Source organism: Cervus canadensis, chromosome 25 (assembly GCF_019320065.1).
Source record: "Cervus canadensis isolate Bull #8, Minnesota chromosome 25, ASM1932006v1, whole genome shotgun sequence".
NCBI lineage: Eukaryota > Metazoa > Chordata > Mammalia > Artiodactyla > Cervidae > Cervus > Cervus canadensis.
In genome coordinates this window covers 6,326,812-6,339,338 of record NC_057410.1, presented here as the reverse complement: position 1 = coordinate 6,339,338, position 12,527 = coordinate 6,326,812, and the positions used below count along the sequence as shown (strand labels likewise).

General features: G+C 37.8%; 1 protein-coding gene across 3 annotated transcripts in view; it reads right to left on the bottom strand.

Annotated features, from left to right (window-relative positions):
• The window catches only part of USP15 (ubiquitin specific peptidase 15), a 125,024-nt gene that overhangs the window by 90,780 nt on the left and 21,717 nt on the right, over positions 1–12,527 (bottom strand). For all 3 annotated transcript variants that reach the window (XM_043446347.1, XM_043446343.1, XM_043446344.1), the window contains exon 2: positions 9,482–9,609. In XM_043446347.1, the coding sequence (XP_043302282.1) occupies positions 9,482–9,609 (128 nt within the window). The remainder of the gene's footprint in view (positions 1–9,481; positions 9,610–12,527) is intronic.

Sequence of the window (12,527 nt, the reverse complement as noted above, 5' to 3'; positions counted from 1 at the left end):
TTCATTTGTTTATGGCAAATAGATACTTAACGCTCAAGCAGCATTCATCTATTTAAAAGACTTCACTGAATTTCTCTTACATTTTTATGTAAAATGAATTGGCCATATACTTGTGGGTCTACTACTGGATGCTCTAATATGTTCAACTGATTTTTATCTCACACTATAAACAAATATTAACTTAAAATTGATCAGAGACAGAAATGTAACAGCCAAAACTCAAAAACTCTTAGAAGAAAACATGTCTTTTCTGATGCAGATGCTTTCTGCAACAAAATCACAAGCAACCAAAGAAAAAAAATAGATAAACGGGATTTCATCACAATTAATTTGCACTTCAGAGGCACCATCAAGAAAGTAAAAGACACACACAGAATGGGAGACAATTTTTGGAAACCTTGTTTGATAAGGGACTAGTATCCAGAATACATAAACAACTCTTAAAATGTAATAGTAAACATACAAATAACCCAATTAAAAAATGAGCACAGGATCTGAATATTTTTCCAAAACAGATATAAGCAACGCAGATATGATACTTAACATCATTAATCATTAGGGAAATCAAAATAACAAACAGATATTAAAATAACAAATACAAATCAAAGTAACAATAGATATCAGTTCATTGGAAAAGACCCTGACCCTGGGAAAGACTGAAGGCAGGAGGAAAAGGGGGCTAAAGAGGATGAGATGTTTGGATAGCATCACTGTCTCAAAGGACATGAGTTTGAGCAAACTCCAGGAGACAGTGAAAGACAGGGAAGGCTGGCATCACAGGGTTGCAAAGAGTCAGACCTGCCTTAGCAACTGAACAACCACCACCATTTCATACCCATTAGGATGGCTATAATATAAAAGAATAGACAATAATAAGTGTTGGCAAGGTGTGGAGGAACTGGTACCCTACTTGCTGCTGGTGGGAATGTAAAATGATGCCAACTATTTTGGAAAAGTTAAGCAATTCCTCAAACAGTTAAACACAGAGTTACTATATGACCAAGAACACATCTACACAAAAATTCATACATGAATAGTTCATGAATAAATTATTCATTCATAGCCAGAAAGTAAAAACAACCCAAATGTCTGTCAGTTGATGAACGGATAAATTAAATGTGGCATATCTCCATACAATGGAAAATTAGCCATCTACTAAAAAAAGAGTAAAATACTGATTCATGACACATGAATGACACTTGAAAACTTTGTACCAAGCAAAAGAAGTCCAATGCTATGGCCACATATAGTTTGATTCCTTTTAGATGAAATGTTCACAAGCAGAGAATTCAGAGACAGAAAATGTATTAATGACTGCCTGGGGCTGGGGTCTTGAGAGGGGATGAAGAGTGACTGCTAACAGATACGACGTTTCCTTCTCGAGTGATGAAAATTTTGTGGAATTAGACGATGGTGATGGTTGTAAAACTATGAATATAAAAAAAGAAAGCCAGTGAATTACAGAATTTCAAAGGATGAATTTTATGGTGTGGCAAAGAGTTGGACATGACTGAGTGACTGAACTGAACTGAATTTCTATCTCATTTTTTAAAATGCCTACTAGGAATGTGATTTGAAATTGTGTTGAATCTGTAGACTGAGTGGAGGAATTAAACAATACTGAGTCTTCTGATCCAATAACATAATTTATCTATTTAGGCTTTAATTTATCTCAGCAATATCCTGTACTTTTTAGTTTACATGTATTATAGATTTATCTGCATTTTATATTCTGGTGCCATTATAAAATATATTTTTAAAATTTAAATTCATGTTAGTTCATTTTTAGTGCACAAGAAACACAACTGGTTTTTGAGTAATGGTCTTGTATCCTACAGGCTAATTCCATTTATTAACTCTAGAAGGTTTTTTTTTTGTAGATTTTATTTTCTACATAGACACATGTATTTGTGAATAAAGGAAGACTTATTACTTCTTCCTATACAATCTGTATGTCTTTTACCTTTTCTTTTTGCTTTATTACACTCTCTAGAACCTTCGGTACAATCCTGGCTTAAAGAGCTGAGAGTAGACATTCTTGCTTTTCCCTGATTTTGGAGAGAAAGCACTCTGTCTTTCACTGGTGGGTATGTCATCTGTAAGACGCCCATTTTTCACAGATGCCCATTCTGAGGTTGAGGAAGTTTCTTTGTATTTTACTCTTTCATCTAGTATTTTGGTAATGTTTTTTCTATATATCTATCCTCTTTATTTTTGGACTTGATTTACTAAAATTTTGTTAATAACAGATGCATCTATGTTCATCAGGGGTATACTGGTTGAGAAATTTTTTTCCTTGAAATGTCTCTCTTAGACTTTGGTATCAAAGTAATGCTGGTTTCATTGCATGAAGCAGTCTCTCCTAATTTCTGAAAAGAGCTTCTGTTGAACTGGCGTAATTCTCTCAAACAGCACTGGCAGAACTCACTAGTGGCACCATCAAGCTCTGATGTTTTCTTTGTGAGGAGATTTTAAACTACAAATTCAACTTCTTTAATGGATACAGGGCTCTTCAGAGAATTCATTCTTTTGGAATCAGCTTTATTAGTTTTCATCTTTCAAGAAATATTTCTTTATTGTCCTTTTGCTATTTGTAGATTTCTGTACAGATGTCACCTCTCTTGTTCGATATTGGTGGTTGTGTCTTTTACCTTTCTCTTGTGATCAAACTAGGTCTTTATAAATTTTATTATCTTCATAAAGAACCAGTCTTTGGATTCATTGATTTTCTCTATTTTTCTGTTTTCCCTTTATTTGATTTCTGTTCTGAACTTAGTATTTCTTTTCTTCTGCTTGATTTAGTTTAATTTGTTCTTATTTTTAGTTTCCTGAGTCAGAAACCAAGGTCACTGATTTGAGACCTTTCCTTTTCCTTATGCATGTTAAAAGAGCTATAAATTACCCTCCACATACTATTTGCCTTCCACAAATTTTTACATGCTTTGTTTTCACCTTCATTTAGTTAAAAATACGTGCTAATTTCTCTGAGTCCTCTCTGACCCATGAGTCACACAGAAGTATGTCAGTTTTCAAACACCTGAATATGTTTCCCCTCTCGGTTGTTATTATTCCCCTAGAGTAAGAAAACATCTGTATGATTTAACTCCTGCTAACTTCACTGAACCAGGTTTTATGCATAATACAGTTTATCTAAATGCATCATGTGAACACCAAAAAGAATTTTTATTCTGCTGTTGTTCAGTGGGAATACAGTAAGTCCTCTACACATGAACAGTTTCCATTTCAAGAGTGTGTTCATAAGTCCAGCAAGGTTAGCCTAGGTATCTAACTAATACAACTGGCTATACAGTACTACACTATAGATATTAGTGTAGATTTACAACACTAATAAGAGTGTTTACACTATTATAAATAATAGTGTTTTTTCCCACATAAATAATATTTTAAAAACACACACACACAAAATAAGGAGAACATTTTGAATCTTATAGTACACCACCCTGAAAAGTACAGTAGCACGCAGAGTACCACCGCTGCACGCAGGGGCACAGAGTGAGCAGGCGAGCAGAGCTACTGACGGAGGCAGCGAGGAGGCGGGAGACGGTGAGAGCTGAAAGACCGTCGGCAGCAGGAGGCAGAGGGCAAGGTGCCATGCCACTCATGCTTGATGCTGATGACACAGGTTCTGGGTCCTTGCTCAATTCAATTCTATCTACCCTGTTGAAAAAATGATCCAGTGATGTCTGGGTAAGTAGTTCTCTTTTTTCTTGTCACAGATGACAGAGGAGCACTGGACTGCATCAGAACAGCAGTGGCAACCTTCATGTACCATTCTACACTTGGGTCCCACGCCTCAAAAACTGACAGTGCCTCCTCAAAGAAAACCGTTCGCCATTTCATGTGTCATGAATCTCTTCGGTTCTTCACTTATTTCTTCTTCCTCTTGTCTCTCTTCATCCTTTCTCTGGGCCTCCAATTCCATGAGGTCTGTATTAGTAAGCTCCTCATTTTGCACTGGAGAAGGCAATGGCACCCCACTCCAGTGCTCTTGCCTGGAAAATCCCATGGACGGAGGAGCCTGGTGGGCTGCAGTCCATTGGATTGCCACGAGTCGGACACGACTGAGTGACTTCACTTTCACTTTTCACTTTCATGCATTGGAGAAGGAAATGGCAACCCACTCCAGTGTTCTTGCCTTGAGAATCCCAGGGATGGGGGAGCCTGGTGGGCTGCCGTCTATGGGGTCGCACAGGGTCGGACACGACTGAAGCGACTTAGCAGCAGCAGCAGCATTTTGCACAGCAAGGAGGTCAATGAGGTCATCCTCTTGCAGATCCAGCTCCAATTTTTTCCTGAGGGTCACTAAGTGGCTGAAGACCTCTGTTGACTCTTTGTCCACCTCAAATCCATGAAAATGATGGGTAAAGGTTCTTCCAAATCCCATTCATGATGACAACCAAACATCACACCAAGCAAAGTCAATGTCTTTTATGGGTTTGTACGTGGTACAGCCCTTCCAAAACTGTTGCAAGGCTGTTCCTGATATATGTCACTTGCCTTTATTGTCTGACAAAAAGTGCAATTTGAATAATATTTCTTGAAAGTCACTATAACCTCCTGGTCCACAGGCTGGATAACTGACATAGTATTTGGTGGCAGATACACACTGGGATGAAAGTCATCCATGAATGGAGGGTGGCCGAGAGTACTGTTGAGCAGCAAAAGGATGTTGAATGGGATGTCTTTCTTCAAGCAGTGTTTCTCAACTCTGGGATAAAATGGTGCAAAAACCAATTCTGGAAAATGGCCTGTGTAACCTAGGCTTTGGGGTTTCTCTTCCACAAAAATGAAGAGAGCCCCTGGCTGTTTTTAAGGGTTCTTGGGTTCTCTGGATGAGACACTAAAAGATGCTCTGGCTTCATACTGCCAGAAGCACTGCCACCAAACAAAGAGAGTTAGCCTATCCTTTAGTGCTTTATAGCCTGGCATCAACTTTTCTTTCTTACTGATATAACTTTGGTCTGAATTCCTCTTCCAGTACAGTCCTCGCATCCACATTAAAAACCTGCTATGGTAAATACGTTCCTTCATCAATAATTTCTTAAAACATTTCAGGAAATTTCCAGGCATGTGCCATACCTACACTCGCTGCCTCGGCACTCACCTTTACATTGTGAAGCTTGGCTCTAGCCTTGAATCGATCAAAGCAGTCATGGTTGGCTTTAAAAGATGTGCCTTCTGATTCTTCACCATGTTTCTTCTTCAAGTCTTCATAAGGCTTTTAACTTTCTCTTGCATCAGCATTAAACCGAGAGCGACTCAGCTGACACTGATCCTGCATTCACATACTGAGAAGTTTCTCCATCTCCTCCATCACTTTTCCACACTTCTTTGGTATTACTGTCAACATCATTGGCATGGCATACTTCACATGTTCCAAGACTGAATGATTCATATTATAAGAATAAGTGATCTTTACCACCTTTTTGCCTTGCTCCACTCTCTCAATTATTTTCACTTTTGTTTCCATTGTTATTGCTTGGTGCTTCTCAGCAGTCCCAGCTACATCACCGCTGCTTTTATGCTTGCTTCTGAACATCCTGGGCTTGAAATAAAGATACCGCACCACTGTACTCTGTACAGTACTTTACAGTCAAGAACACAAAGCACAGCCACTTGCAAAGGATGCGTGCATGTAACAGTGTATTCCAGACACGTGAACCAGCTTACATAACTGGACACGTGAATGCATGTACACATCTTTGAAAATTCACGGTTAGTATGTAGGGAACATACTGTATTCTATAAATGTCAGTTAGGACAAGCAGATTGATTTATTTCCTTACTCCTTTTTTGTCTACACGTTTTCTATTATTTATGGAGAGAATAATACTGAAATATCCATTGTATAGTTGTGGATATTTTTCTACTTCTCCTTGTGGTTCTGGCAGGTTTTGCTTCACGTATTTTCAAGTGACGCCATTAGATGGGTATATATTTAGGATTATTATGTTTTTTTCTTAATGAACTGTCCTAGCCCGTTTACAAATATGAAATGAACTTTTATCCCTGATAATGTTCTCTGTTCTAAATCTTAATGTCTGATATTAAAATGGCCACTCCAGCATTCTTTTGATTATAGTGCTGTATATGTTCGGTTCAGTTCAATCACTCAGTTGTGTCCGACTCTTTGCAACCTGATGGACTGAAGTTAATATGTGTCTTAGTTTTCTACTGCTAACAAATAACCATAGTAGTTTAAAACAATACCTATTTATATTCTCACAGTTCTGTGGGTCAGAAGTTCAGGTGAGTTCAACTGGGCTTTCTACTTAGGGTCTTGGAAGAGGAAATCAAGATGCCAGACAGACCTCTCTCCTATCTGGAGGCTCTGGGAAAGAATCTACCTCCAAGTCCATTCAGGTTGCTGGCAGAATCTAGTTCCTCACGGCTACAGGTATGAGGTGCCTGTTTTCTTGCTGGCTAGAGGCACAATTCTCCTTGTCCCTAGACAACACCTGTCTTTCTTTTCACATAGCCCCCTCCATTTTCAAATTAGCAATGAGTTCTCATGCTTTAAATCCTAACTTCTATAGCTACCAGCCAGAGAAAGCTCTGCTTTCAAAGAGCATGTATGATCAGATAAAGCTCACTGGGGTAATCTCCCTTTTGTCATATAACATAATCAATCACAGGAATGATATCCTATTCTCAGGTTCCACTCACACTCAAAGGGGAGATTATATAAGAGTGAGGATGACTGGAGGTTAGTCTTAGAATCTTTCAATCTCTATTTGTACTTTGTATTTAAGGTGGGTTTCTGGTAGACAGCATACAGTTGGGTCTTTATTTTTTATTCCAATCTTACAGTCTCTCCCTCAAATTTACATTAAACACAACTGTTCACAGAGCTGGGTTTAAATCTACCATCTCACTTGCTATTTGCTTTGTGTTTGTTTCATCTGCTTTGTGTTCTTCTCCACTTAAAATTTTTTTTTAAACATTGCTATTTCTCCTTATTATGCATTATATTTTCTGCTTCTTTGCATTCTGGCTACTATCTGTTTGGATCCAAGATATTAAAAATTTTATCTTGTTGGATGGATGCTGGTTATTTTTGTATTCCTGCTTCCCAGGTGGCATGTGGTGAAGAGTCTACCTGCCAATGCAGAAGATGGAAGAGAGGCGGGTTCAATCCCTGGGTGGGGAAGATACCCTAGAGGAGGAAATGGCCACCCACTCCACTATTTTTGTCTGCGGGAGAAAAATTCCAGGGACCGAGGAGTCTGGTAGGTTGCAATAGATGGGGTTGCAAAAAGTCAGACACAACTGAGCATGCGCGCGCACACACACACACACACACACACACACACACACACACACACACATACACACACACACACACATACTCTTGCGTTCTGTTCTAAGATGCAGTTAAGTTACTTGGAAATAGTTGCTTTCAATTTAGAAGGACAAGAGGATTCATTTTGCCCTTCTATAGAGGCAAACCCACTCTCTGCAGTCTACTCCATGATTGATAACATTTTCCACTCTGGCTACTGTGAACACATTATTCTTGCTCCTTTATGAGTGAAACCGAGGGTACTCATCAGTTAGATCCATTAAACTATAATTTCTTAATAAACAGTGAACTGTAACCTGCTTTCACTGATCAAGCTCACTTTAATTGTTTTTACAAAAACTCGCAAGTCCTCCAAGTTTCATAAAGTCTAAAAATAAGATATTTTCCTGAGATGTTTTTCAGGAACTTGCAATCGGCTGCGTTCAGTTCTAGGTAGAGCTAAGATTAAGACCATTAACTGCCTAGTTGGGCTTGGATGAAGTGTCCGCTTAGTGACCTTTTGATGTGAGAGGGCCCACAATTCCACCCTCAGAACATGCTAACACCTCCATTTTCTGAACATGTGTCTCATGAAGAAGCAAGTAGCTTAGCTGCATCTGCACAAGAATGACCCACTTTCTTCTTATCATCAATTACCCTTCCCCATGCTCTGCATACCTTGGACTACCCTGCTTCTTTATTTCCACAAATACCCTGAGTCCCTTGCTATCAGGTAGGTGAATCTGAGAGTTGTTCTCCCAACTCCTCACTTGGTTGCCTCACAAATAAATCCCTTCCCTGCTGCAAACTTTGCCATCTCAGCATCTGGCTTATAGCACATCTGGCAAATGAACCTGATTTGGTCACATGAACCTAAATGATTGCTCTAATTCTTTTGGATAATTCTTTTCTTGGCCTTGGGTAGCGTGTAACACACATGCACTAGTCAACAGTCAGCTGAAGACTTAGAAGAGTCTTCAGCAGTTTCTGTAGATCTCTAGGTCTCTCCCTCTCCTTACGTGCTGCTCATTCCTCTCTGGTCCTCTGCCCTGGAAACTCTGGCCGCCTTGGTCTCCCTGGACTCCAAACTCTTTTCTCAACTAAGGGAGGTTGCCAGGCTTTGCATGGGTCCCCCCTTCTGTGCAGTGTCTTGGAAACTCTCTCAGTACAGTAAGCTGAGGAAAACACAGGGCTCATTTCATTTGTTTCAGACTTCTCAGGGATCACTGTTCTTCACTGCCTGGTGTCCAACGTTTTGAGAATCACTGTTTCATATATTTTGTCAGGGTTTTGGTTCATTTAAATGGAAAGATAAGTCTAGTCCTTGTTATTTCATCTAGGCAGGTAACAAAAGTTCTGGTATTTAGGTTTTATTCTCTTTAAATGTCACCAGAGTTTTAGAAGAGCTGGCAAGTATTAATAGTAAGGGTTGTAGAAAAATAATCCAAAAATCCAAGAATGTAAACATATACCACTGCTCCCCAACTAAAGAAGTTATGTGTCTGTTAGCAAAATAATACACAATAGAGCATTTCCTTACAAACGGTAAGGTAGTGCTTTCTAAACTACATTCTAGCCTTAAAAGCTAATAAACCCTTTTAATATCATAAATGACAAAAATCTGTCATGATAAAGAAAACTAATTATGACAAAATAATCTGAATTCATTAGGTCAAATCTATAATATAGTCGGCCCTCTGCATCCTGAGGGAGGGAAAACATTCCAGAAAGTTCCAAAAACCAAAACTTGAATTTGCTGTGTACCAGCAACTATTTACATAGCATTTATACTTTGTTAGGTATTAAAAAGTGAAGTGAAGTTGCTCAGTTGTGTCCGACTCTTTGCAACCCCGTGGACTGTAGGCCACCAGGCTCCTCCAACCATGGGATTTCCCAGGCAAGAATACTGGAGTAACCAACAAAAGACTTAAAGTATACAGGAAGACACACAGATTATATGCAAATATTATGCCATTTTATATAAGGGGCTTGAGCATCCATAGATTTTAATATATGAGAGGGGTTGTGGAACCAAACCCCACATGGACACCAAGGGATGACTATATAAGAAATTTCTGATTTATCAATTTATTTACATTAAAATTTTCCACATTATATATATTGACCATAACATATTAAAATGAACACATTTACAAACTTGACTTAAGGAAATAATACCTCTAAGAAGCCCAGAGTTATCAATGGGTCCAGGATAAACGTTTTGATCTCCCATCTGGTACTTGTCCCAGCTGTCAAAGCCAACATACTTTTTCCACTGTTTGAACCAGCGACTATCGACTAGGTACCTAAAAAAGAAGAGAAATTGGTAAAAGAAAATAACATCAAGAACTTTAAGAATAGCAGAAAAGCTATTTTTTAAAAATATATATATATTTTTAATGTGGACCATTTTGAATGACTTACAATGTTGCTTCTGTTTCATGTTTTGGTTTTTTGGCTGCAAGGCATGTGGGATCTTAGCTCCCCAACCAGGGCTCAAACCTGCACCCCCCACATTGGAAGGCAAAGTCTTAACCAATGGGCCACAAGGGAAGTCCCTCTATTTTTCATATTTCACTTTTATATAAAAGTACATGTCTACTTAAGGATTACTGAGAATAACTAATGCCACAGTTGCAGAAGAGAAACATTCCACTTGTGTAAGACATCATTTCTATTGTTCTATAAAATATCTACTACAGACAACTACTGACATACACATTAAACAAAAAATCCTTAATAGAACTTAAAAAAAATGCAATAGCTGTTCAACACAATATGTGCCAATTGAACAAAAATTCAAATGACAATTGCAAGTATCAATCAAGATAAAATTTTACATGCAACATGGTAAAATGTTAACATGAAAAATGGTTCTTTTGCAAAACAACTTACAAATACAGTATGCTAATTGTATGTGTTTTATTGTATCTTTCAAGGAGTAAGGAAAGCAATTATTAAAGGTTTGGAAGATTGATTTTAGTAATTATAGTCAAAGTTTTAAAAGAAACTTTAAAAATAACTAGCTTCTTTACTAACAAAAGTTGATAGCAACAACACTGTCTCCCACTGTTTCTCATACATAAGTAAAATTTGCTGGGGCAAGCAGGGCTGGTTTTTAATTGATTTCAAAAGTGTGAAACCAAGCACTATAACCATTACTGAAACTATATTCACCCTGTTTTCAAATACCTAAATTAGCTTCTCATCAGATGACCAGTGACGGAAAAAGTACAATAATGGTTCTCTAGCAAAGAAAGCATAAAAAATTATAAATCTAAAAAAACCATATAAATTTATTTATATTATACCTACCATGCTTTGCCACTGGTTCATAATTATTTAAAAAATTTTTTTCCAGAAACATTTCCCCTCACAGTTAACTAGGCTCAATCACAAACAAAAGCAAAGGTTAACAAGATGTTTAAAGTCCACGTGTAGAGCCAAGTTGTTTAGAACATCATTCCAACGCTTCCATGCTTATAGCACTATACACAGAGCCCTGTAGGAATGAAATGCTATCTTTATGTCTGAAAACACCTGAAGTAAAGGCACCAAACTAACAGAACCCCACAATTTTTAAGGAATATTCATCAGCAGTTCAGTTTCCTAAAAATGGGTAAGGTAGAATTATCTATACATGAGTACTTCAAACATACTATCAGGATCATACAATGGAATGCCCCCAAATTGTAGATTTTGATGTCTATGAGGAAAAAAGAGAGTTGAAAAACTAAGTTTTAAGAAAACCCTGCTTGTAAGATAAACAAAATAAATTAGACTAGCAACGTCTTTGTATGTTAAATTGAATAAAGAAAATTAGACTTAATTGTATGCGTGCATGCGTGCTCAGTTGTGTCTGACTCCATGATGCTAAGGATGGTAGCCTGCCAGGCTCCTCTGTCCATGGGATTTCCCAGGCAAGAATACTGGAGTGGGTTGCCATTTTGGTCTCCAGGGGATCTTTCTGACCCAGGGATTGAACCTTCAACTCCTGCACTGGCAGGCAGGTTCTCTACCTCTGAGCCACCAGGGAAAACCAATGAAACATGAGGGAAGCAGAAAAAACAGGAGTATCTACTACGGAAATAATGTGTAGTCTTCTTAGGTGTACCCTTGAAATTAGATAAAGTGGACATATAAATGAAAATAAAAATATTCCAAGACATTTACACGGATCTGTTGTACTGTAAAAACTTTATTATAGACCTGCCCAAACCAAAATACAAGATTCCTCCATTTTAATTCATAAAAGTCTAGGACAAAACCAACAGCTCACCAAGATTTTAAGTAAGTGAACAAAGACCTAAATTTATCATACATTTTCAACAGCACTCTAAATCTTTGATACATTATTAAGGTCCAGATGCACCCAACTGTAGCTTCTGAGTTTCTTTTTTGAATAGTTTTAACTATTTGTAAAGGTTGATATTTCATGGCTTTTATTCTTGAAATACCAATCTTTAAAAATAGTTATAACTGATTTTAAGATGATGTCTAAAATCGGTAACTTTGCCTAATAGGTCTTGCATGATCTGATCTGCTCCTACCTCCCTCTTTAGTCTTAACTGGTACCATTTTTCTTTTTGCTGAGATCTAGTTCCTGGACACACTATTTTCTGCCTCGTGGCTCCTTCTGCCTCAAACCTTCTCCTACTGCTTTCACCACCTAGTTAACTCTTATCTTTCAGATAATTTAAAGTCGCTTTTCTCAGGGAATCCTTCCATAAGCTTCTTCCCATTTCCTCTTAGTTTGTAAAAGAAAACACAAGATAGCAATCTCAGTTTACTAACTCTCAAGATTCTTTATTCAGTTACAAGGATTACCTTTAACAATAACAAAATAACTAACATTTGAGCTTTACTCTTGGGCAAGGCAGCACTTACTCCTTTAATTACCCATTGAGGTAGGCACTTCTATACAGGCACAAAGAAATTAACTTGCCCAAGGTTACAAACTTAGTGCCAGACCCTTGATTAAGAAAATGTATTAGCAGCACAGGGAGAAGAGAAAAGACCAATGAAAGCACAAAGAAACCAGAACCAGGCTCAAGTATCCAACATCCGTGGGACTATGCGATACGCTAACAGCTTCATTACAAACCAGTGTAGAAAGACCTGGCTATATATACAGGGGAAATATTAATTAGAGCTCTACACCTCACATACATAGTCAGTTCTACTCGAAAAAGTTTAAGAAAACCTGAATGTGTTAAACACAACT